We start from the raw sequence: 26050 nt of genomic DNA on the forward strand, positions 1-26050 counted from the left end.
TTATCTTACCTCCTTCTTGCAAGGCCAGACAGTGGCTGATAACAGTAACCAGGACTGAAGATTGAAGGTAAAAGCAAAACAAAACAACTAGAAGCCTGGGAAGGGGGAAAATACCTTCTGGTCCCTTCCTTCCAATCCAGTCTTTTACTATTTCATCCCACCAGTGGGACCTTTAAAAAATGCAGGGGAACCCTACCAGCAGCTCCTCCCTGCAGAATGGGTGGGAGACAAGTGATGAGTGAGTCTGAAAGCACCAGGAAGCTGCCTTAGCAGGTGCGGGAGACACGAGGCAGCCAGGTGGAGTAACCCTCCTAGGAGTGGCCAAATGTCTTAATGAATCCTAACCTGGGGGTGGTTCCGGGGGCTGAAGGACCAAGTCAGGATTTGGGGTTGTCTTTTGGAAGGAGGGTTGTCTTTTGGAAGAGTTGGGGTGTCCATTTGGTAGTTGTATCCTGTATGTAAGAATACTTATATGGAAAAAGAGAGTATGTGCTAGCCAGCACGAGACTGGGCTATGGCTGCTATTATTTTGATATATTAGTACTCCTTCCTTCTTTTCCTTCCTTTCCTTCCAGCCTTCAATAGGCTCTCCATAGTAACAGGATACTGGTTGGACTGGCACCCAGAGACACAAGTTCTCACTTTCCTGTCAGGCAGGCTTGTGGATGAAATGGCTAGCAGTTAGTTCTGTCTGCCGATCAGCCTCCCTATGGGAAACTGTCCCCACCTTTCTGGTGGTTCTAAAACAGGCTCCAATGACAGCCAGCCACATTTTGTCTTTTAAAAAGACCATGTGACCTAAGGTAGGCCAATCAGGTACTCTGTCCCAGGAATTTGAGTTGGAGACACCAGGCCTGTGAGAAGCTGAAGTTGGCTTGCCTGGTAGCAACTCTGGAGGGAAGGTGGCCCCTGCTGCACTCTTCAGCAGTCTGACAGATCAGCTCTCCGTGGTCTGTGAACCGCCCACTGTCCCTTCCGCAAACCTTGCTTCAAGGAAAGGAAAACTTTCTGTCCCTAATAACCAAAACCCTCCAGCAGAGTCAGTGTGCTTTAAAATGCTTCACAACTAAAAGACTTAAGTTAAAATACTGTAAATTCCCAGCATCATCAGAGTTCAAGGCCAGGATTCACTGCCCAGGACCCATGGACCATGCACACCCTTTAAAAATCAGTGAGCTTATATCACAGTAGATATGACTTCAAAGTGCCTTCGGAATTTTCCTTTTTACCTAACGTTGTAAAAATAATATACTAAGAACTTTTCAGGGCAATAATATTCTTCTGGTTGTCCTGTTTCCTTGTATTATCAGCCTTACACATAATTTGCCGCTTTTTTTTTTTTCCCCCAACAGTGGCTTGCTAGATAACTCAGGCTGGCTTGGAACTCACACTAAGCAGTCCAGGCTGGCCCCAGCCTCCTGAGTCCTGAACATCTTTCACATATTTTACTGTCAGTTCGGGACCTCTCCACTGAAGAATACAGTCTGGACACTCACAGAGGCATACAAACGCAGTCCTCAGCACTGTGCTTATAAATCGTTTATTCTTTTTTTTTTCATACATTTGTTTTTCAGCAAAATGCATAGTTGATATCTTTTTCACAGATTTCTTTTTTCATGTTCAAGACAGGAGAAAACAAGTGTCTCAGAAAACTAAAATCTTAGCAAACTGTACAACGGAAACGAAGGCAAAGAGTCCAGTCCCATGCACAGAGCTGGCCAGAATGTCTGTGTCTAAAGATGATTTTGCTTCATTTTTCTGGAAATCTGGAATTATGATGAAATCATGATCTTCCGTCAGACTACACTGTATAGTCTGGGCTGGAAGTTCTTACCTCCTGGGCTCGCTTCTCTACCTAAGTCAGCTCTTAGGGTGAGGGCTGGAGTCAGGGTGGCCTAAGAATCATTTAGCAAGCGGTGGGAAAAAAATGCCTGCATTGTTCTTCACACCCATCTTTCTCCACCATCGCCATTAAAGGAGCTCTAGAAACAACCCATGGAACCTTTCTATTGGACGTGTTAAATCCTCCCTCTGCCCCTTCTTCTGCCCGAGAACGTGGAGAGAGACAAGACTCTCAAGCAATACCCTCATAAGGCGGGTGGTTGAATGCCTAAGCACATAGGGAATCCTTTTAGGAATCTGTTGTCTTCAAGGCTGGATTTGTGTAAAGTAAAACGCTTCAAAGGTGGTTGGAATGGGCTGGCGAAAGCTGGAATGAAGATTCAAGTTCAGAGCTACCATATGCCTAAGCAAAAGGAAAACCCACTACAGTCCCAAATGGATAGCTTTCTTGTCTATGCAACAATAGATGGGGTTAACAGTTTCCACGTGGAAGAAATGAGTACCTGAGTTCCCCGGGTGAGGCTCCTGCTGGCTCTATGATTCACTATGGTGACACGTCCTTATTGCCTGGGTTCTCGGTTGCTTGGGTAGAATAATTCTCTCATGGCTCCAGAAAAGTAAACCAACCTGGCAGAGACAGACCTGTGCCACTAAGCCTTCCCAGGAAATGGAATTTAGTGAAGTTTCTAGGCAGAATTTTATAAAAGAGACTTTTATGCTTAGCCTTGTTACACATCTAGAATCTGATGCTTTTTCTTCTAAAAAAAAAATTATCTTTTTCTTCAACTACACAATATTTACAGTTCGAAAGACCCATTTGGGTGAGAGCTCAGAGTGATTAAATGCCCAGACAAAGATGAGGCTTTTGAGAGAGAGCCCTGGTTCTCATACCTGTACTAAGGCCTGGTTTTTTTTTGTTTTTGCTTTTTAAACAAACAAATTGCTATTACAAACCTTTGGAATATAAAATTAAAGTATGACTTTAAAAATTTTTCCCCATGAATTGTCTTTTATTTATTTATTTTTGCATCCAGCAAGTTAAAAAAGACTATACTTTCTAAATAGAGATGGAACCAACAGAAGAAGAGAAAGAAATGCGTCTTTACACTTAACCCAGAAACTGGGTTTATTTACACGGTGTCCTACCTCAGTGTGGTGGTAAACCATGAGAAGAAGGGTCTTTGTGGCATGGCTAACTAACCAGCTAAAGACTCCTCACGACTCCGCCTTGAGTGCAAGCACTTATTGCATATTTGGGGAGCTGTAAGGCATGGGGAGGACGGCCTGCCACTTTTACACAGTCAAGAACAGATTTGCACACTCAAGACACTTCCTTGAGAAATGTTCCATGTTCAGAACATGTTCCATGTTCAGAACAAATAGCATTAAAGCTTCCATGTTACATTCAGAAGCGTAACACTGGGTGGCGATAGGGATTTCCTAAAGCTTAAAGAAGGGGCTGCTAGCCTTCTGGGCCAAATAGTAACTGCATATTGTTGCATGCAGTTGTGCGTCTGAGCTTCAAAAGCCACACCCTGTTACTGTCACTAGCCAAGTGAGCATTCTGGGTCCTTATCTATAACTAAGCTACCCATTTCTACAGCTTGCTCATAGGCTGCTTAAGAAGCAAAAACAAAACAAAGCAAAACAACAACAAAAAAGCCTACAAATCAGTGAGAAATTCACAAACCAGAAACTCAATACATTTGTTCTTTGGGGGAATGACAACAAAACTTTATGTTGGGTTTTTTGATGACTAAGAACTGATAATCATTCTGTAATTAAGAAAAATTATTGACAAGAAAACTTCAACAGGTCAATGGGAAGGCTCATGGTCCCTCCTATAAGAATAGCCTGTAATTTCCGATTTCAGCAATCCAATGCTTCCTTTCTGAGGATGTCTGGACTCATTTGCTTTCATCTGGAAATACATGTCAACAAATTCTGGCAATCCTTCAGGAAAATGACTTAAAATGTGATTCACAATTAGCCCTCATGCCTTTTTGACCTATGCCCTAATTTTAAGGAAGCAAATTAAGCCACGGGATAAACGTACTGCTCAAAATATCCCATGGCACCCAGTGCTGCAGGCAAAAGCTTCAGGATGTTGTTAAGATGCCAAATCGAATGCCTTGCCACCTGCTTGGGCATTCACACCCTCAGAGTGCGCACGCTTTTCTAGGGACGGACTTTACAACCAGGTAACTCCGTCCATGCTGGCTGCTTGATTCCAATCCTCCTGCTCTCTTTCCAACATCTTCTGCCAATTATATATATGATATATATATATCATATATATGATATACATATATATATCATATATATATGATTCCTTTATTGACAAGTGGTTTCTTTTTTTAATATACCCCCTGGAGGGTACAACAAAAGGATCTTAGAAGATGGAATAAAAAGGCTAGAAGAAAATCTTTTTTGAGATTTAAGCATTTTACCCTCACACCTGTGGGATCTTGCACCTATGAAAAGCCACTCAGTTACACCTCATTTTAGGCACTTTGAATGAACCACTCTTCAGAACGGTTGGATGCTATAAACCTTCCAGTAGTTCATCATCAGTCGTATGGTTATTGTGGTGATAAAACTTTAAACTCTGAAGTCTCTCCAGATAGACTCTTCTTATACCTGAATTGTAAGTTAGAGTTTCGAGGTTTTTTTTTTTTTTTTTTTTTTTTTTTTTTTTTGGCTAAGAAACAGAGAAAAAAGTAAAAAGCTACAGATAAATGACTATGTTAATTAAAACAGGATTCCAGCATACTGATCTTATACCCATAGGAGAAAAGACCCAAACTGCTCTCCTCTGCTGTAAGACAAAAAAGTAATCAGTTATATGGATGGATGCATGGATCCTTGCTTAATGCTTTACATTTAGTAGATGTTCAGAAGTCACTAGGGAGATTGCACGAAGACAATCTGGATGGACATCAGCCAAAGATGCTTCAGAGTCAGTCAGCAATGGCAAACTTAACAGAGGAAGAAGGAGATGGTGAAAACCATCTCAGTGGCTGGTCACATTTTAAGATTTTGTAATCGAATTTTAAAGATAGCCATCTCTTATTTTGTTCCTTTTCAAAATCAAATATATATTCAATTAAATAAATATATTTACCCAAGATTAGACACAATATATCCAATTGGCATCTATAAGTCTGACCGTGTAACGTATAGTCCTGACACAGACACAGCTGAGCCTTCTCATATCAGTTTGAAGACTGAATTCTGTCACCTTCGGCCAATGGTAAAACCCCTGAAAGGTAATTTTGACCATACCTGTCTACTATAGCTTTGTGCAGATTAGCTAGCTGGGAGAGTGGAAGATGAAAAATCCTGGCTTACTGTTGTTGAGCCCTCAGATTCAGAAAATCACCAAATCAGAAAAACTTGCCAACTTTACCTTCTTAGCAATGGTTCCCACGTAAAGTAGCACGATGGATTAGGCTAAGCGGTTTCTGACTGCACGCACTTACAGGCGGGGTTTATGAATGGAAGCAGGTGAAGGCCACTCTGAACAGTTTGAACAGTTATGTAGCCCCATACTTTCTCCCTGGGCTATTTATGGAACGTGTATGGCCAGTGGAAAAAAAGATCATGTTTATTTTTACAAGCCAGTCATGACATGAAGGAGTTTGTACTTCCTCTCTCTGGGAAGGTCATCTTCTTCACCTGAGTGGCAAGGAGGGGAGGAAAAAAAAAGGGTCTCCTTTAGCCAACTAAACCTGAGCCTTAGCCCCAGGAGCCAACAGACACAGAAATCAGTCATTTCCCAGACACGACTCCAAGGGTCTGCTCTTGGAGAGGCTGCCTAGATTATGACTACCAAGAAAACGGATTTCATAACACGCTTCAAAATTTTACTGCCACATAGGTTGTGTGAAGATAGTGGATTCTTATTTATAATTTGTCATATATTTCGAACTGTTAAATGCAATCAAACTGACTCCAACGGATGTGGCAAGATGGAGAATATGAAAAAGTTATTTTTTTTTAAAGAGTTTTATTCTGACAGCTACATTACTCCTGAAATGTGTAACAAGCCTGGTTAGCTCCATGCAAATAGAGACTGAGTAAATATTTGCCCTAAAACAGCATTATCGGTCTTAACAGACACAATATAATCCAGCCAGGAACATGTAGTGAGAGCGTCCCTGATCTTGAGTGGTGTATGTGGTGTGTTTGCAAACAGGAAGGGGAGCTGGCACGCTGGCACGTGTTATCATGTAGGAAGTCCCACTGCCAGTGCTCGTGGCACCTAGGAAGGAGAAAAGGAACTTAATAAAAGGGAATGGGAGGAGGAGAGGGGAGGCGAATCCTCCTTTTCCCTGGAGCATACGGGGTGGGGAGACCTTTCCTGGGAAAGCGGGTCATCTCACTGACTCATGCATCATAATCACCTGAAAATGATACGGGTGTGATTTTATCCTCAAGTGGCCTCTGCTTAAAGACAAAGACACACAGCAAGAGGGGACCCGGGAGATCTCCAGCAAAAACCTAAAATGACAATTTCTGGGTTTTAGTTCCTGCTCTTATGTTCGTTGATTCTTTCAGATGTGTCTCTCTTGAGAATTTCTTCCAAAGGGGGTCCCAATTCAACAAACAAACAAACAAACACCAACCCTACAAAACATTCCTCAACTTGTTTCCCTGGTTTAAAAATGAACATTCTTCCCCACAAGAAGCAGCAGTGACACCCAAGTAGGCGTATGTGGATATGTCCTGATTTCCACAGTTATCCTTGAACAAAAGTGCTGAATTAAGTTTCGCTGAGGAACAGTGTCTGTGCTCAGCACACACCACCAACCTCTGGAATCTAACAGAGATCTCCTTGCCTTTTGCAAAGGATGAGACATTGACATTCATCAGGGGTTGTGCAAAGTATGTTTTAAAATCCCAACACACACACACACACACACACACACACATTTAACTCCTGTATACAACTGAAAACACACAGGACATTGGTTCCTCCAGGGAATTGTGCCGAGATTCTCTATTTACAAATGCAGTAGCAATTAAGAGCAACAAACACAACACCAATCTTTTCAGGAGCACCATCCTACCAGGACTGAGGTAAGTGTTCATATAACCATGTGCTTGTCTTAAATTACATCCCGAAGCCAAGACTCCCCATTCATGGGTGTAGTTGCCTCTTAGCCAGAACCACTCCCCAAGGCGTGTGATGCTTATTTAAATGCACTACTGTTAAAGAATTGTCATTTTAAATGACAGGTTAACATTCATAAGAAATGTCTAACAACACTGGCCAATTGGGTCATTAGAAAGAATCTGGGACCACGTTTTGTAACCCTTCAGGGATTTAGAATGACTACCAATCATTTCTACAGCTTGGATTCAGAGGAGACTTTGATGTTTCATTTCTACAGCCTGGATTCAGAGGAGACTTTGATGTTTAACTGACCGATTGTGGTTTCACTTAACTCAAAAGTTTTCAGTAATAAGCAGCATGCTCCTGACTTTGGGGAGAGAACTGCCTCGCCTAACCCTGACTGCCGATCAAATGTTAAGCAAGGATCCTCGCATCACTGTCCTCTCCCACCCACTGTGGTTGTACTGGGAACCTCAGACACTTTAGAGGGCCGGCTCTTGCAGAAGCCAAACATTCTGTACACCTGTAAGCTACTTCTGGTCCCACTACAAACCTAAACCCAACCCCATCATCCCTCCCTTCTGTTCAAGCACGATTTGCAGCAAAGTACGAAAAGAATATGCTATCCTCCCAGTACAAGAAGCTGTGTTTGAGGACCAGTCATTTGGGCATTGCTTCAAAAGGCACATTTATTTTAGTGGCAACTTAAGTAAGAGAGGAAAGAATCGGATTTAAAAAAAAACAAAACAAAACAAAACAAAAACAAGACAAACAAAAACCCAGGGTGGGCTTTGTGGAATACATTAGAGTCAGTAGGAACTGGAGACCTAGCCATACCATTGGGGCCTCACCAATAGTCTAATCAGTCCCTAGGTAGTCATTCACAGTTTTATCAGGACACTCATAGGCCTTCAGAAAACACTGTTTAAGAATGTAGTGGAGAACTCTCAAGCTGCTTGCCCTAATGTCCAGTTCACGTGTGTAATGCAGAAGGCTGCAAAACTAAAACTATGTGACAAAGAAAAGTCAGTGCATCTCACAGGCTTTGATAAATTATGACAACAAAAAAAAAATCATTGTATATATTATCACTTAAATAACATCTGATACACATTTTGAAATAATTAACTTGTGTTCACATTCCATGCATTGTCTAGTGGGTTAAGCCCTGGGTTTGTGTCCTTGTGCCCATTTCCCAACAAAGAGAGCTCCATTCTTTTGACAAATCCAAGCATCTCTAGACTGCAGTGGAAGCAGCCAGGGATTTGTGTTTATCCTCTTCACTGCATACCTGCCTTCATTAAGGGACACAGAAGACTGTCACACAAGCCAAATGCTTGGCGTTCTATCGATAATCACAGACAATCGTCGTTGTCTTTGCAGAATCCCTGGGTATCACAGACAATACCTAATTTTCTCCCCAGAGGCCCTCTTCCTTCTGCTTCATCCTCATCTCCCTCTTCCAAAGGCCAGTGGACTTGGGATCCCCAACTAGCAGCAGGACCTTTCCCTTGGGATCTGCAGCACCCTCCTCTAGCAAAGAAGGAAACAACAAAACCGGAAAACAAACCAACAATAACAACAACACAAACTCCACGCAAACAGGTGGGCAAACCATAGCCTCCTCTGGGGGGCGGAGGCTCACTTTTTGCTGCTGAATTCGGCATTCTTCAGGAACTTCCTGATGACCAGCCCCAGGCAAACCACCAGTAGCAGCATGTAGCCAACCGTGCCTGAGAAGGTGGGCGCGGCCGGGGGCGCCTGGAGGAACTGGCGCAGGCCTTCTTCCACGTAGTACACCTGGTCATAGATACTGAGGAAGGTGAAAATGTGGAAGAGCTGGTGGCTGTGGCCGATGATGTCGAAGAGGCCCGGCTGGATGCGCTCAGGGATCTTGCTCACGTTGAAGAAGGCGGCCACCACCAGCCAGAAGTAGCGGCGGTAGAAGTGCACAAAGAGTGTGGGGTTCTCGCCTCGCAGGTCGAAGAGCCAGCTCTCCAGCATAATGGGGCAGGCCATGCTGAGCGGCATGACGAAGACGAAGGTGCGTAGGGCAAACGGGTAGGAGCACCAGTCCGTGCGGCTCTTGCAGCAAGCCACGGTGCAGGCCACGGCCAGCACGAAGGCCACGGGCAGCACGAGCGCTCGGTAGACGGCGATGAGGAGGGTGCAGTCCACGTGCCAGCCCAGGCGCTGCTGCACGTACGGCGTCATGACCCGGGCATCCAGCAGGCTCAGGCTGGGCAGCAGGTAGTAGTAGTAGGCCACCGTGCTGGCGAAGCCGTAGTAGCTGATGGAAGCGTAGTCCAGGTAGAAGAAGGCGGCGCGCAGGCGCAGGGACAGGCAGCTGAACACGTGCGCCGTGCAGCTCATGGCGAAGGTCAGCAGCACTCCCGACGCATAGCACCACAACGGCAGCAGCCAGGGGTGGTGGAAGGGCACGTCGCTGCCGCCCAGGAAGAAGAGGCGGCAGAACTTGCTGAGGAACAGCAGCAGGGGGATGAAGTGCGTCCAGAAGTTGAGCGTCTCGTTGGTGGGCTTCAGCACCGAGGCCAGGCACTCCTGCGCGGTGCACGGCAGCCGCCGGTAGCCGGACAGGATGAAGCACTCCACGAAGTCGTCGGGCACCTCGTCCCAGCGCAGCAGCGGCTTGGCTGAGGGGGCCGGCGGGCTCCGGGGTGCGGGTGCGGGGGCGGGGGCGGGAGCGGGGACGGAGCGCCTGGAGGCCGAGGCCGGCGGCCCCTTGGCGCCCGCGCCCCGCTGCTGCAAGCGCCGCGGCATGCCGCCCCGGGCTGGGTTAGGAAGCGCGCGAGGCGACCCGCAGGCGCCGGGGGCCGTCGGAGCGTCGGGGGCGCGCGCGCGCGGGCGCGGGGCCGCGGCCGCAGGTTGGCGACGCGGCCCGGGGGCTCGGGGAACCGGCCGTGCCCGGGAGCTCGGCGGCTGCGCGCGGCTCGCCGGTGCGTGTGTGCGCGCGTGTGCGTGTGTGCCTGTGTGTGCCTGTGTGTGTGTGTGTGTGTGTGTGTGTGTGTGTGTGTGTGTGTGTCAGCGCGCGGCCGGCCGCGCTGCGGGGACTGCGGTGGCGCGGCTGACTGCGGCGGCGGCGGCGGCGCGGCGGTGACTGGGCATCGTGCGCGCGGGGCGGGCGGCGGGAGGCGGGATGTGCGCGAGGCGCCGGCGGGGGAGGGCGGCGCCGCGCAGGGCGGGGGCCCCCGGGGTTAGGGTGTCTGTGCCGCGGCGGGGGATGGAGGTGTCCCCTGGCTCGTGTCGTCTACCATCCCCCTCCTCCCCCACCCCCGTCTTGGGCTGCAGCCGCCGCTCGGGGCCGCCGCGTTAATGATTGATGCGGGGGCCGGAGGCTGGCGGGAGACGCGGCCGCCGGCTCCCGGAGGCGAGGATGGATGGATGGGCGGGGGGTGGGGTGGGGGGGGTTCGAAGTGCGACAGCCACGCCGGCGTTCTAGAGGGCGCGGGGGACCCGAGTTCGCGGGGGGGGGGGGCGGGGAGCCGGGCGCGGCGGACGGATGCTCGAACTGCGGTACCTGATTAGCGACGGGGTCCGGATCTGAGCCAGGCGGTTGTCAGACACCTGGTGCTGCTGCTCTGTCCCCTGCGCTCGCTCTCTTTGTGTGTGTGTGTGTGTGTGTGTGTGTGTGTTCGCGCGCGCGTGCGCGAGTGTTGCCCTCCCACTCAACCCACGCCAAGCCTTAGTTTATCTCCTTGGCTCTAGCGGACCTATTCAGGTGCGTCACTCTCCTCTCTCTGTGTCTCTCTGTGTGTCCCTGTCTGTCTCTTTCTCTGTCTCTGTCTCTGTCTCTGTCTCTGTGTGTGTGTGTGTGTGTGTGTGTGTGTGTCTGTCTGTCTGTCTGTCTTTCTCTGTCTCTCTCTCTTTGTGGTGTCTAAAGGGACAGTCCCCAAGCTGATCTCCATCTCATCTCACCCACACGGAAGCCCCAGTCCATCCCTTTGTGTCTTTAACTAGAAATCGGGTGAGGAGCTCGGGAGCGCTCGACAATGGATTTTGAAGAACAGTTTCAGACGATGGTGTGGGAGTTCAGAGAGCCTCTAAGGAGCCGGGGGATTTATTTAAAAAGGGATTCCCAAGAAGAGCTGTGCTGGAGTCTCTCGGGAGGGCACGGATGAGGGAAGACTGTAGCTGCCTTCTAGAACGAACTTGAAAAGAGAATTTAGACCTTTCCTGGAAACAAAGAGGCGATGGTTTGGATAAACCTATGCATTATTAACCAGAAGTACCTGGCGAGGCTAGTTTAGGTTTCTTCAGGCGAGGGGCCTGAAGAATAGGAGACTTGAAGAGTTCAAAAGGTTTGTGCTGGGCAGCAGCGTAAAAATGTCACAGCCGTGGCTTCTAAGATGGGTTTTCCCTGTGTCTCAGATGTCCACCATGCCCCATCTCCCAGTGACACTCTGGGACGTGGCTGCATCTGGCCAGAGTCTTCACCTTGGCACCTTGGCACCTATAGCAAGATCTGAAAGATACAGGAGTCAGGCACTTGGTGCTTTAGGTTTTAAAATATCTAAGATACTTGCTACCCCATTTGGCAGGTAAATGGAGGCACCGTGGCCATGATGAGCACACCCAGGTAGTGAATGTGAACCCAGGCAGGCTACTTTTAGATTTCATGTGTGAAGTTAGGACGCCCAGTAACCTCCATCACTCAGGAAGCTGGCCAGTCGGAAGGACCATCTGGTTCAGGAAAAGACTTTCAATTTTCTTTTTAAAATTTATTTCATGTTCATTTTTATGAAATTTTAAATTCATCACTAAATCAAATCCTGTAAGGATTTTCTTAGAGGCACGACACGAACCGAGTTATGGATAAATTATTTGTAACTGTAGACTGTTCTTTCCTATTGTAAATGTTTAGGATTACTCAAGTCCTTTTGGAAGTTTCTATCTTTTCTCTGAAATGGTTTCCACTCATTGATTTAGCAAACTGTTGCACAACTAGGCCAAAGGCACACATTGGTCTCATATCTTCCTGACCTATCACACATTTCTGGTTAGTGGATTTGCAATGAATTTTAGGTTTGGTTTAAGTTATTTCACTGGCATTTTCTTTATTTCTTTTTCCCCTTTGGTGTTTTTTCCCCATTTTTGAAAAGTGGGCTCTAGCTTCCTTGACACACGAAGAGGGACCCATACTAATCTGTAAAACCGATTAGGAGTCAACTGTTCAGTTCAGGTGGAGGAATGCTAATCTCAACCCCCAGGCAAGTCAGGAAAACAAATTGTTCATGTTTCCCTGTTTCCCCACAACCTAAACTGCTGCCTGGAAAAGGTGGTGATTGGATTATAATCTCATTTGCAACCCGTTGGTTGCATAAGTAGCTCACTTACATAACTGGGAGAAATTGCACTTTTCTTTCAGATTTTTTTTTTCTTTCACGTGCAGAACTAGATTTGTTTGTTTTTTTTTTACTGAGAAGACAGGGTCTCACTATGTAGCTCTCTTTGGACTTGATCTTGCTATGTAGACCAAACTGGTCTTGAAATCATAGAGACATGTCTCTGCCTCTGAGGGCTGGGATTAAAGAAGGGTGTCACCACACCCAGCCAGATTTTTATGTGCCTTCAGAACAGGAGGTGGACTGGCTGGGAGAAGAAAGGGGACCAATGAGGGAGAAAGAGAGGTAGGGAGCCACCATGGGGAGCAGATGGGTGAAGATGAACAAAGCACAGTGATACCGGTTTATGAAAATGTCGCAGTGGAACATTCTTGGTGTATTAAAAAATGCTTATAATGGGATTGACTGTAAATGGTAGTTCAAACTCTCTAGGTAGGTAAATAGTATCTATTTTTCTGATTAAGACTGACGGGATTGGCAGAGGCAGGTGGACCTCTTTGAGTTGGAGGCCAGTCTGATCTGCAAAGGAAGTTCCAGGACATTTACAAAAGTCAGTATTTTACACAAGCAAAAAAATGTTTCATGACCTTCTTTTCCAGAAAGTGACCTCCTCCTTTCCCTCATAGTCCTAACCCCACATAAGGTACAAAACCAACTGATGTAATGGGCAGGGCAACTATGAACAAGGACCATGATACACAAATATGATAATGTATATGAGTCCCAAGAAGTACCTTAAAACTATCAAAACAAGAAGAAACAGATTGTACTACAGAAGGAAAGTGGCATTCATGAAAGTTCTCTGCTGTAAAATCTGGACAGCTGTCTTTGTTATATTCTGATAGAGCTATATAGAGAGTTAGGTGTGCGTGTGTGTGTGTGTGTGTGTGTGTGTGTGTGTTAACTTATATGTTTTAATTATCTAAACAGTGAAGCCATGCTATTTTCCTTAACTACTAACAATCAATAGGGGTTCTGTAATTCTTAAAATTGAAATATGAGACAAAAGGACAGTTTTCCTATTCATTATGAAACCATATTTCCACGTCCTGCATGAGCTGGGTTTTGTGCTTGGCCTCAGGTAATCTAACTGCTTCTCGTGAGCGAGAAGCATGCTCACACCCCTGGGCTCGGCAATGCAAGTAGAAGCAATAAATAGTCTGGCTGCCACAGCAATAGGTGGGCTGTAAATGAGGCATCTCAAGGGAACCGGGTTCTTTGCAGTGTCCCTGAAATCACGAGGAGTGACACTGGAAAGCCAATGCTGGCATTGAGAGGTAGAAACCAATTTTTTAAAAAGTGGCTTAAATGGGTGCAAATAAAGAAACTGCATTGGGTTGCTCTTCGTCTTGGGAATGGAGCTATCTCTACCAGGTGCAGCAAAGCAGATGAGTTCTTCTAATATGATTTTTTTTTTTTTGGTCGTGTGTCTTTCTGTTGGAATAAATGAAACAACAAAAAATTCTTCAGCAAATTCAACCTGCAGAAAAGCAAGCCCTTTTATGATATGCCTATTTTCAGAGAGATTTTTCTTCTGTTCTGGGCTTTAAACCCAAGGCCTTACCTATGCTAGGCACGTGTTCTACTGTGGAACTACATTTTCAGCCCTTTTAGACTTTTTATTTTAAGACATAGAGTCTTAATTGCTCAGGCTGTCTTTGGGCTCACCGTAAGCCTCAGGCATGACTTGAACTCTCTGTCCTCCTGCTACAGCCTCCAGAATAGCTGGAATTTCAGGCCTACATCCCCAGGACGGGGAGAAATAATGCTTCGTTTCATTGTAGTTTCTCCCAGTTCTGCCCTTTGGGTTTCCTGTCCAGAGCTTGTTTTATCGTCTTTCTGCAGAGGCCTCATATTTATTTATTGCATTGAACCCCATTCCAAGTTACCCTCTTAGGAGGAGTCTACTGTTGACTATCTTTTGCTTTTGGTACGGCCTGTTGGATGCCTGCCGTTTACTTGAGAAACAGGCAAGTGTGGAACGTAGATTACCAAGTTCCTCATTTATCTACAGGTTTTCTTAAAACACGCTGCCGCGCGCATGGTAAGCACCCCCCGCCCAACACATCACAACTAGGGAATGTTTTCTATTTTACGTAACCATGAGTTTAAGGTTAAGACTTAGATTCTCAGAGTAGGGATACTATTACATGCTTACAGCCATGTGGACTGACTTTCCTTCCACGGTCACTGTTTTCTGTTTTCTGCTCATATGCTATATTCAGCGGTGGAAGCTGTGTCTGTGCCTCTGATTCGAAGAACACCCTCTGCAAGGTGATGAATATATCTTCCCCTTTTTGAGGTAGAGGATGAGGCAGGCTCAGAGGAGTGAAGCAGCCAGGTGGGGGAGCTGGAATGGATTCTTAATCAGCCCCAGCCCCTCACTCATGCCTCTATAAGACAATGAGAAGCTGCCGCATGCTTAGCCTTGAACATTGTGGCAAAGTGGCTTAACCTCTTCCATCTGAATTTTTTTCATTATTGTTATTGGAAAGCCTTGTTAATAATTAAGTAAGCGCAACACCAGTGCAGCTGGGCCTGAAGGTCAACTGTAAGCGTTATTGAATATGGATACACATTTGATCTGGCTGGAGAGTCCCCAAAAAGAATGATGCCAGAGAAAGCATGTGTGATGTGAAGGCTGAATACTGACTGGGAACCTTCAATAGAAAGAGCATCTTCCAGTAAATGAATGTTCATTCCAGGGATTGGCTGGACCCTGCAGCGCCAAGAGAGGCAAGCGGAAGACTGTGATCTCATAGGTGAACCGTACATTTAGCATAATGTAATTTATTATAGCAGTTGAGGGATGTAGGAGGAAAAGGATTCAGCTGAACTACCATTGTATGCCTAACATCAAGAGGAAAGCCTGTCAGTTACCAGGCTGTTTGGGATTCAAACCTAGTATCAGTACCATTCACTTTTAAAACACAATACAGTCCTTGTTGTGGCTTCAGTGTCTGTCATATCTGTGAGTATAATTACCTAGATGCCACTCACCAAACTAAGAGAAGCATATCATACACACTCTGCGTGTATTCATCTTGTGCCCCAAGTGCAAACCACAAGCATTTGGGGTCACCTTGAGGCTCCTCTGCACGCTTAAGCCATTTCTACACAGTGAACAAGACTTTTTTTTTTCTTTCTAGGAATCTACTTTTTCTCATAATCACTGACTAGTCTGTGTCCTTGGAGCCATGATCTCTGTCTGTCTCTTTTTCTCTCTCTGGGAAGTCTATGATCAAATGCATGCTAGAGGGTTTTAGTGTGTGTGTGTGTGTGTGTGTGTGTGTGTGTGTGTGTGCACTGCTGTTTGTTAGTTGCTGGTTTGGAACTTTTGCCTTCCCGCCTTACCTCCTGCCTCTACCTCCCAACTGCTGGAGTTACAAGTGCTCACCACTGTCGCAACAGGTGAATTTTGTCTTGTTACAGTCTCTGGGGGAGGGGCAGGCTTTTATGTAGCTCAAGCTGACTTCTAACTCACCATGTAGCTGAGGAGATCTTTGAACTCTTGATCCTCTTGCCTCTACCTTCCGACTGTCGGGGTCACACAGATACGTTGGTGTCACCACATCCAACTATTGTGTTGCATTTTTGATCCCTGCCTTGGCCTTCTGGCTTCTCCCCATCCCTCCTTCCTTCCCACTTCTCTTTCTCCCTTCACCAAGTCTCAACTCTAGCTGCCCCTCTTGTTCACACACTTAATTTCCGGTCTAGAGACACTTCTGAGTGCTGGGATGGATTATTTGCTGGGTCCATGTTGAGCATTTGGAGACAGCTCCCAGGCACTGATAAGTATCGTTGTGTTCAAAGCCAGTAGAAGGAAATCGGGGTGTGGAAGAGCAGAGAAATAGAACACAGTGTAGTGAAAACAGAATCCATCTTGTTTTTATCTGTAGGGAAATGGCTCCATCATGTATTTTGTTTGTTCGTTCCTTTTTTTTTAGATGGTTTCTCCATGTAGTGCTGGCTGTCTTGGAACTCAGCCTGTAGACCAGGCTGGCCTTGAACTCACAGAGATCCTCCTGCCTCTGCCTCCCGAGTGCTAGGACTAAAGGTGTGTGCTACCATCGCTCAGTGACTCCACTGTGTTTTAATACAACCATCTGATGATGACTTCAGCTGTTTTAAAATCAGAAAAAATTTCAGTACCAACCTAAGTACCATTAGGCCCTGGATCTTTTCTAAATGATGTGCTAAAGGGGCTGGAGGGGTGGCCTAAGGGCTGGAGTTCGGTCCCTGAAAACCCACATGGCAGAAGGAGAGAACTGCCTCCTGCAGCTGTCCTCTGAGCTCCACATGTGTGCCATGGCACACAACCACCAAGTGCCAAAATAAACAAATCTTAGTAACACAGCAAACTGCACCCATCTCCATCTCTAACTTTGTGGGATTAAGGCGGAGGTGAGGGTCTGAACCACCAATTCAGAACCTCTGAGTTCTGAATTGTCCATACTCGCTCATCCCTGAGAGAACTGCCAGTCCTGGGGAGTGGCCCCCTCCTCCTAGCGTCTGCCCACCTGTTTTGTACACGCACCACCGGTCTCACTCGAAATTAACAAGTAGATCCGGAAGCTGGCAAGCGGGCCTTCCTTTCCTACTTGACATAGCATGAATGGCCATCTGTGCATTTTTCAGGCTTCCTAATTACATGAATCTTGTTTATGGAGGATGGTTGGGAGGAACAAGTTGGGAATAGAATGGCTCCGTGGGCTCCCATCCTGTCCTATATCTCCAGCTCTAGAGTGCACTGGAAACTTTGAGTGAGCATTTCAGGCAAGATCCTCAGCAATGGACACTCTTTAGAGCCACTTAGGGGAGGCCGAGGATTGCAGGGCTGGTCGATGTAAGCAGCGCAGTGCATTATGTTCTCAAGTTACTCTTCAGTCTCCACTACCCAAATAGTTTGAGGTGGGGACATCAAAACTACCTATGCATTAAAAGTTTTTAAAATTTATTCTTTGAGTGTTTTGCTTGCATACATGTCTATGTACCTGGTGCGCCTGGTGTCTGAGGGGCTCCCAGAGGCCATCAGATCCCCTGGAGACTGCAGTTACGCATGGCTGTGAGCTGCCATGTAGGTGCTGGGAATCAAACCCACATCCTCTGCAAGAGCAAGTGCTCCTGCCTTCCCAGGTGAGTCTCCAGCCCCATGGTATTTGAAACAAACAGAAACAAAGTGGAAATCAAGTCTCGTATAAAGAAAGGAATTCTCGTGAAAAAGAAGAGTGAGAAATACCCGCTTTACTTGTTTTCGTAATTAAGAACATTAAATGCACGAATGTTGTGCTGTTTTTACACTCCACAAGTTGTCTTTGCTGTGGCGAGTGTCTCGCTGTGGGGAGGCTAGTGTTAAGTATAGACACTAACAATGAAGGGCCAAGGAGGAGAACATTTCTCTCTGTGGATCGAATGTGGAAATGGCCAGCAGCGAGTTTCCGTAGCACATGTTACTGTCAATGAAGCTGATAGGATTTTCACATCCGGGGCTGCCTGTCTGTTGAAGGTGTCCCAGAGATGGGTAATGGAGAGGGAACCCAGTGTGTGTGGGGGGGCAGCCTTTGAATTCTATCCCGTGTAGTTGGTAGGGCTTGGTTTGAGAGCACCAAGGAGTTTTGAAAGACTGAGATGGCTAATCTCCACCCCCCCACCCCGTGTGTATTGCTAGGAAGGGCTCCCTGTGGCTGTGCCCAGGCTGTGTCCTGCCCAGTAGCCCATCTGAGAAGAGGAGGGCTGATATAGAGGCCCGCCACCAGGCCCCGAGGCATATGCTCTCTGCCCTTGAGAGGACTGGTCTTTTTCCTAGTTCACTGGTAGGCTGTGAGCTACGCCAGGACCCTTGCCCTTGGGGTCCTCATTCTGCTCACATGCCTTTCTTCTGGTCTCCCCCATTCAGTTCTCCAATTAGCATCACCCATGCTTTCAGTATGGGGTGTGAGATGTTTTTGTTCATTTTGTTTCTCCCCTGATGAACTATAAGATCTGTAAAGGCAGGAGCTCACCTCGTTGGTCTTTCGCCAGTGCCTGGCGCATACTAGGGAAACGATGAACACCCGTGTAATGATTAAAAAGCTCTCCCACAGGCTGGTAAGATGGCTCAGAAGATCAAGGTGCTTGCCGCCAAGTTTAACAACCTGAGTTTGGTTCCCAGGTGCCTCATGTGTACACACGTGCACACGCAAAATGAAATGCAATTATTGAAGGTTCTTCTAAATGCTTCCTAGGCCTGGGCTCAGCTCGGAGTATTTGTATTGACCGTGACCTGGCATAGACTCCACAACCCAGACCTGCTGAACCAAAAATAGAAAACACAAAAGCTGTTGGCTGTGAACCTCAGAGACTAGGGCAGTGGTTTCTACTCTTCACCATTAATCACTTGGGGTCCTTAAAAAAAAAAAAGAAAAAGTGCATGCTGTACTCAGGGAGGCAGAGGCAGGCGGATCTCTGTGAGTTCAAAGTGAGCCTGGTCTACAAAGCAAATCCAGGACAGCCAGGGCTACATAGAGAAACCCTGTCTTGGGGGAAAAAAAAGCAACAAAAAAACCCCACACAAACAGGAGACACAGGCCACACCTTCCACCCCCACTGAGCTAAGCTAGGATAAGGCGGTTGACTTGCTAGACTGGTGATCTATCTGGAGAGAGATGACACAGAACATAGGCCATTTTGGTAGAAGGAGGCTCGGGGTTTTTAATTTGAATTTTAAAGGTCAATTCGAACAAAGCAGTTTGTATCAAAGGGAATTCTTGAAATCTCGTCTATTAATAGCATCATTTAGCACTCCCGCCGCTCAGCGGACTCTCACTGAATTTTCACCTTTCCAGAAATACAATAAATGTCAGTGCATACACAGTGTCGTATGAAAAAGCTACACTCTGCCTTTGGCCTGAGCTTTCAGCACTCACAGATCCTCCTGGAGGGAGCTGGTAGGAGTTCCACAGGAGCCTCTTAAGACTACTGTGCGCAGCAGCTGGGCCCTCATAAAGCTCAGCCAGACCCATGCAGACACAGAAGAACTTCGGCTTACGTGGAAGCCGTGTCCACTCCTCGCACTGACAGAAGGGGTGGCCTGCTACAGGAATGCACACATGGCCCAGCGGCAAAGCCCCCGGCAAAGGCGCAGAGGGAGCAGCCAGGCCTCGGTTGCAAGCAGGTTAACGGACGTACTTTCACCAGGGGCCACGTGACCTGGCAGCCTCCCGCGGAGCAACAATGTTAAGGGTGAGTCCGGTGATGGAGCCCAGAGGTCAGGAAGAAAACTGAACTCTGAGAAATGTGGGTCTGTGAGTGGTGGATGAAGATCTGAGCTGGGCACCAATAACAGACAAGGAGAATTGAAGCAGAGTGTTCTGCTTCGTTGAGGTTTAAGTTCCTTTCCCCGTGATGTGTCAGCAAAAACTTATGAGTCTTTCTTGTTTTTTTGAGACAGGGTTTCTCTGTGTAGCCCTAACTAACCAGGAACTCATTCTGTAGACCAGGCTGGCCTCAAACTCAAGAGATTTGCCTGCCTCTCCCTCCCAAGTGCTGGGGTAAAAGGCCTGTGCCAACACTGTCCAGCTGTAAGAGCTTGCATTTGTGTTTTGTAGTGAGGTGACATGGAGAGGTCATGGGCAAAGAATAGTAGTTTATGCCTTGTTGCCTGGTCTTTTCAGGAGCATCATATTCCTCAGGTCATGGTTCCTCTCTCTGTGTTCTGCATGTTTTCTTCCACAACAGAATCTTTAATGGTATTTCATCTTGAGTGCAAAGTGTATGTGCAAATGTATTCCTCCTTCCATCCCTGTCTGTAAATTCAACCTCCCAGCGTAGGGGAATCTTCTCCCCATGGACCAGTCCTGCAGCCCAGCTACACGCAGGCAGGAACATTTCACCAGATTTCCCCCAGCCCAGAACTGCTCTATGGAAAGGTGGGGCCAAAGAGGAGTCCTGCGCCTGCTTCTTCATGTGATAGCTGGGGACCACACTTGATCCTTTCCTCTCTTCATAAACGACTCCACATGTGTGATTCACAGGGAACCAAGACAGCATGGCAGTGGTCCCTGGGAAGCAACGGGGGCCCTTTAGCCGGTTTCCCCAACCTCTCCCATTCCTTTGTGCTGGGCGGCTCCCTCACAAAGGCCAGAGGTGTGAAGAGTGAGCTCAGGATCACACAGCTACATCTCTGACTGTGACTCTGTTTTGTTTTGTTTTCTGAGATTCCTGGGTGTGCAGTGAGTGGGGGAGCTTTCAAGTCAAACTGGCCTGGGCTTGAAGTCTGACTTTGTGACAGATTAGTCATTTACCTTCGTGCAAATTGTCTAACCCCCCTTTTACCACATGGCTTCCCTGTTAAGTTGCCATGAAGATTTAACATGCGAAGTGCACCAGCCACAGAAAGGTATCAGTAAGAGGAAGACAGTTCTATTACCCCAAACCCCTTAAGGAACAAGAAATCTGGGTACAGGACTGTGAAATGGGAACTTAAGATGATACACTTTCCAGGGCCTTCATCTTTCAATAGGTGAGCCTGAACATGGAAAGCCACTGAGATTTAAAGGGATGAACCCTTGGCAGTGGGTGGACCAGACAGATGTCCTTCCTGGGTAGCAGCAGTCAGCAGGGGAGGATGGTCATCCCGGAGAAAGCCTGGCTGCATCTGCCAAAGTGAGGTGGAGGCTGCAACCGGAATGTGGGGACCAGAAACCAGGTTTGATCTGAACAATTCCCCTCAATGTGATCTGTAGGAGGTGTGTTCCAGTTAGGGTTACTATTGCTGTGATGAAACACTACAAGCAAAGAAGTGAGAGGGAAAGGGTTTATTCAGTTTACACTTCCACCACAATGTTCAGCACCACGGAAGTCAGGACAGGAACTCACACAGGGCCGGAACCTGGAGGCAGGAGCTGATGCAGAAGCCATTGAGGGGTGCTGCTTACTAGCTTACTCCCTCTGCTTTGCTCAGCCTGCTTTCTCACAGAAAACAGGACCACCAGCCCAGGGATGACATCACCCACAATGGGCTGGGCCCTCCCCATCAATCACTAATTAAGAAAATGCCTGAGAGCTGGATCCTGTGGAGGCCTTTTCTCAATTGAGGCTCTCTCGTTTCAGGTAACTCTAGCTTTCGTCAAGTTGACATAAAACGAGCCAGGACTAGGTGTCAGGCCACAGAACCTGGAAGAGCTGGAGGTAGGTGCAGACACCTCCAACCTGAAGGAGGCTGCTTCTGCTCTTCCCGTTATGTAAGAATAAATCATCAAGATGTCAGTCCCCATTTGTTCTAATTTGCCTAGGAGGGTATCAGTTTTGTTCAAGGATTTCTAGGGAAAGGCAACTAATTACTTCCTAAACCGTTGGCTATATTAAAACATTTCTTTAATTTTTAAAATAAAACTAAAGCTGTTTCATGCATTTACCATCCATGTATGAATTTCATCCTACTGTTGTTGTTTTTAATGGTGCTATTGCTTCAAAGGAGCAGCACATGCCTTTTTCACTGTGTCTCTGTGACATTTTCAACCCATCACAATGGCTCACCACCTAAAGTGCTTTGCATAAAATATTGATTGGCCATTTTAAAATTTTTGTTTGTTTACTTGCTATAAATTCCCAAGAATGGAATTAGCAAGTAAAATACGGGAACAATTGGTGGTTGCTGTCTTACCAAATTTCTTTTTAAGAAAATTAAAACAAAGACAAAATCCTAGATGTTTCCCTCCATCACTCCATCAACCTAAAGGTTGTGCCTTTTGCTGCTTGTCCCACAGGGATTCCCTGATGTGTGGGACCTCTGGGGATCCTGGATTCACAGCAGTGTGTTCCTGAAGGCTGAGGCAGGGCCCATGTTAAAGGCAGAGGGGAGATGCCTGCTGCCTGAGCTAATTCATGCTGGCCTCTGCCCTAGAGAGAGGGCAGAGAGGAAATACAGCTTCTCCTTGCTTAAAAGAAAAACATTCCGTAAAGGAGTTGTCAAGCGGAGCAGAGTTGGACTGCATTATAGATTATAACATCATAAGATCCTTCTGTGATTAACAACAACCAAACTCATGATCTCTGCAGCTATCCACGGAGACGGCTCTTCGTTCACCTGCTGTGCTTTGTTTCGGTGAGTGGCGATTTCTGTACCGTGCTGTCTACACGCCATCGGTCCGCAAGCTCCTCGGGCAGGCACCAGCCTAGCACATCACCGTGTTCCAGCCACCCTGTACCGCACATCACAGGAGCCCAATATAGGTCAAGTTCACAAATGAAAATGAACATGCTCCTAGAAATAGAAAATTTCCCGCAAATGAGACAACTCGGTTCTGCAAAAGGATTTCCAAGTATAGCTTTTTAGAAAGCATTCCCCAGTGACAATCCAAAAGACTGTTAAGATGATATCATGCAAGAACAACAACAAAAAAGAATCCTTAATTCAGGAAATTCTCTTATGAAACAAAACTTAATCAGTATTTTTTTTTTCTGGTAAGTCCCAGGATTGTTTTGAATTCTGTTGGTGCCCTTGTCGGGCTGAGGGAAGGAGACCTGATGAGTCAGCATGCATCCTGCGCTATCATAAATGATTTACATGCATTATTCATCAGACAGCATGCAGGGCTCCACCCATTCTTACTTTTCACTTTCAGCACAGTGTTTCACAAATTCTCAAAGAACACAGAAAAAAAAAAAAAAGTCAAAAACATGAATAGGAGTTTCCCACCTCCAGTTCTGTTCTGTGTAGCTGCTGGTTTTCTTGATATGTCATTTGTGTATCTGGCCCTTTCCCATTCTTATTCTTTCAGTATATATTTTTGGTTTCATTGCTCTGTCTTGGAGTTATATTCTCCTATCCTTTGCTGCCAGTTTTTAGCACTACTGGATTACATTTGCTTGTTTTATTTAAAATTGCTTATATATGTTTTCTTAGACACTGTTCTGTAATTTTTGTGATGTATATTTTGTAGCAGATTTCTGTAACATTTAGGACATGGTGAAATCATACAGTGGACTAGAAAAAAAAAAAAAAAGGCTTAACCTTCCCAAGGTCAGAATGGCTGATGTGCACAGAGGACCACACAAATACATGTTTCACAACGGTGTCCATCGCAATGGATACACAACAGTGTCCACAATGTTGGCGTAAAGTTAAAGGCAAAAGTTATGTGATTATGACACTAGATTTTAAAAAAATAGTAATTATCTGGGTGTGGCAGCACAGGCCTGTAACCCTGGCACTAGAGAGCCAGGGAGAGCCAGGAGGAGGAGTCCAAATCTGAGGCCAGCCTGGTTCACATGTTCCAGGACAGCCAGACCTCTACCGAGAGGCATCTCCTTAAAAGAACCCAAGTCAGCTAAACAACAAAAACCCAACTAAGATGTAGTTGCCCCTTTCTTCATGAAGGAGATTGAAACTAGGGCATTTTGAATGCCAGGCAAGTGCTCTATCATTGAACTGCAAACCCAACCCATTAATAATAATAAATTCTAAGAACAATGGGAGCACAGGGAAGCCATCTAAAGCCACCAATGACGATGGCTTACAATCGGCAGCATCAGTCTACCGAGTGAAAAAGTAAGGCTGCTGCCAAGCTGATCAGAGACAAGTGGCGATGCTGTACCCGTCTATTGTGCAATATGACAGATGGTTTTAAAGAAAGTCTAAGAGATAGAAAAGGGAGCAAGCCTTTGTAGTGTACTTTTTAAAAGAGAGACTCAGTTAAAGACATCCATGAGCAGGTTATGGTGACACAGGCCTATGATCTGAGGTGCAAAGACAGGAAGACTGGGGTTTTGAGGCCAACTTGGGCTATGCAATGAGTTCTAGGCCAGCCTGGGCTACACAGCAAAACCCTGTTTCGAAAACAAAAGCAAAAACATAGGCAAATCATCAGCTTTACTTCTGTGTTTACATGTGTGAGCGTATTCTATTCACAAAATTATAAGATAACAGAAAATTCAAACAAGGGGGCAAGGAATTAGAGAATCATCTAACATTTTATCGAATTTAAATAAGTGGATATTATACCACGTGACTGAACAGATAGATTGGCGTATAAATCTCAATTCTTAACAAATTCAGGTGCACCTAATGCAATCCAAATCAAAAGGCGCCCGCTTGCTTTCTTTGGAGATGGACAAGCGATTTGAATGTTTGCACAGAATAAATGTCCAAAAGTTTGTTAGTTTTTGGAGAAGTGGTCTTGGACATGCCTTACCAAAGAGGAGACAAAGCTTTCCATGAAGCTACAAAACAGAAACAGCCTTGTTGTGGCATGACTGCAATGGAATCCAGAGAAAACCGACCGCATTCAAGAACTTGAAATTTGGGGGTTGGGGATGTAGCTCCCCTCTTGTAGTTTGTATGATGCCCTGTGATCCTCAGTGCCACACACACACACACACCACAGACACACAGGCACAGGCACACACAGGCTCACGTGATGGAATGTGTGCTTCCGTTGAATGGAAAAGGATAGATGTTTAATTAGCTCTTCATCTGGATATTTAAGGAGATAAAAAGTCCAGTGTGAGATTTGCTCAGCTTAAGTCTCAATTCTTAGTTTTAGAAGCTACATGAACTTGAATGATCCCTTAAATTCTACAGTCCACAGTTTTATCTAGGTGAACTTTATACCGTATTTTTTGTCAGAATGCCTAGCATGTAGAAATTTAGCAGAAAATGTGAATTGTTATGATTGCATGTATTATTTCACACTGATAAAAACAAATCCCAAGTAGATTAGAAATATAAGTGCAAGAATAACAAGAAAAATGTAGAGGAGCATTTATTTAAAAAAAAAAATCTCAGGACAAGAAAGCATCAGGCATAAAAAGAGAAGTACAATACAATAGCACAAGCCCTGAGTAGAGAACAGAAAATAGATGATCCTCAGTATTGCTTCTGGAGCACCCAGAAATGCTACACCAGCAGATACATTAAAGTGACGTTTATACAGACATTTTGATTCAGAAGTCTTACTTTTGAAAAGTCTTGCTTCCAAAATAAAAATGTCAATATAAAGGACATAGATGTTTGAGGAAATTTGTTGTGCTGTTTGTTTGTTTGTTTGTTTTGGTAGATTACATCCTTGGAGAGAGGAACTAAAATGAAAATAAAGCTAAAAGTTGTTTTTAAACAGAAATGGGCAAACAAGTTATGGAATACTATGTAGTTTTACAAAAGAGTAACTTAGGTGTATGTGTAATTTTAATATGAAAGGATAAAGCACGGGTGATGATATAGTAGCCAAGGCGTGAGCAAACATGCTATGCTTGGCTTGGGTAGCTTCTGGCACTGCAGTTTGCTCTCCAAACCAAGTAAAGACTCAGTGATGTTGTCTCCTGTACGGGAGGCTAGTGTTCAGGGTGGTAGGGCTGAGAAGTGGTGGGCCTACGGCTGAAGAGATGGCTCAGCGGTTAAGAGCAATGGCTGCTTGTTCTTTTATCTTTTTCTCCCTGCTCCACCCCACACCCCTTCCAACACCAGGTAGGAGAAAGAGTTAGTGGGAGAGGGGACACAGTTCTCTTAGCTGCTTTCTTCTGATTAGGGTTGTCAGGTTCCTTGGAGCCAATCTAATCCTCATTTCAGGAGATCACCAACTTCTTGCTTCACAACAGCAACCAGGAGCAGCTGGGGGGTGGGGGAAGCAGGAGCAGCCTTGTTCTTTCTCAGAGCCTACACACTCTGTGGGATCTGACATTAATTCTCTCTCCAGAGTCCTCGGATTTAAACTATCTGTGGCCGGCAAAGACCTCTCAGAGCCCACAT

The 26050-nt window shown here is 46.0% G+C and overlaps 2 protein-coding genes and 1 long non-coding RNA gene across 5 annotated transcripts in view; 1 reads left to right on the top strand and 2 right to left on the bottom strand.

Moving 5' to 3' along the window:
- Pcolce2 (procollagen C-endopeptidase enhancer 2) overlaps positions 1-10591 on the bottom strand; it is a 115096-nt gene extending 104505 nt beyond the window's left edge. The window contains exon 1 of the mRNA XM_060385509.1: positions 10500-10591. The gene's annotated coding sequence lies outside the window, so the exon portion shown is untranslated. The remainder of the gene's footprint in view (positions 1-10499) is intronic.
- Positions 1525-10481, bottom strand: Paqr9 (progestin and adipoQ receptor family member 9). 2 transcript variants are annotated; one of them, XM_060385508.1, is made up of 3 exons: positions 8607-10481; positions 6249-6345; positions 1525-6106 (listed from the first exon to the last, which is right to left on the bottom strand). In XM_060385508.1, the coding sequence occupies exons 1-3, from the start codon at positions 9740-9742 to the stop codon at positions 6071-6073; spliced, it is 1269 nt and encodes a 422-aa protein (XP_060241491.1). In that variant the 5' UTR covers positions 9743-10481; the 3' UTR covers positions 1525-6070. The 2 variants fall into 2 exon arrangements, with proteins under 2 accessions (XP_060241491.1, XP_060241490.1); XM_060385507.1 differs by lacking the exon at positions 6249-6345.
- Positions 10592-10919: 328 nt separating the features above from the next.
- On the top strand, positions 10920-25381 carry LOC132654684 (uncharacterized). Of its 2 annotated transcripts, none has more exons than XR_009592363.1 (3): positions 10920-19545; positions 21415-21492; positions 22071-25381. It is a non-coding gene; the product is annotated as an uncharacterized LOC132654684 (long non-coding RNA). The 2 variants fall into 2 exon arrangements; XR_009592362.1 differs by having other exon boundaries at positions 22363-25379.
- The last annotated feature ends 669 nt before the right edge of the window (positions 25382-26050 follow it).

This window comes from Meriones unguiculatus, chromosome 6 (genome assembly GCF_030254825.1).
Source record: "Meriones unguiculatus strain TT.TT164.6M chromosome 6, Bangor_MerUng_6.1, whole genome shotgun sequence".
NCBI lineage: Eukaryota > Metazoa > Chordata > Mammalia > Rodentia > Muridae > Meriones > Meriones unguiculatus.

What these genes read in the sequence shown, in the direction of transcription:
- Paqr9 (XM_060385507.1), bottom strand. Translation starts at nt 9,742, where the DNA reads ATGCCGCGGCGCTTGCAGCAGCGGGGCGCGGGCGCCAAGGGGCCGCCG. An exon ending in GCCGAATTCAGCAGCAAAAA is followed by an intron (nt 6,107 to 8,606) that starts GTGAGCCTCCGC and finishes TCTCCTTCCTAG; the next exon opens with GTGCCACGAGCACTGGCAGT.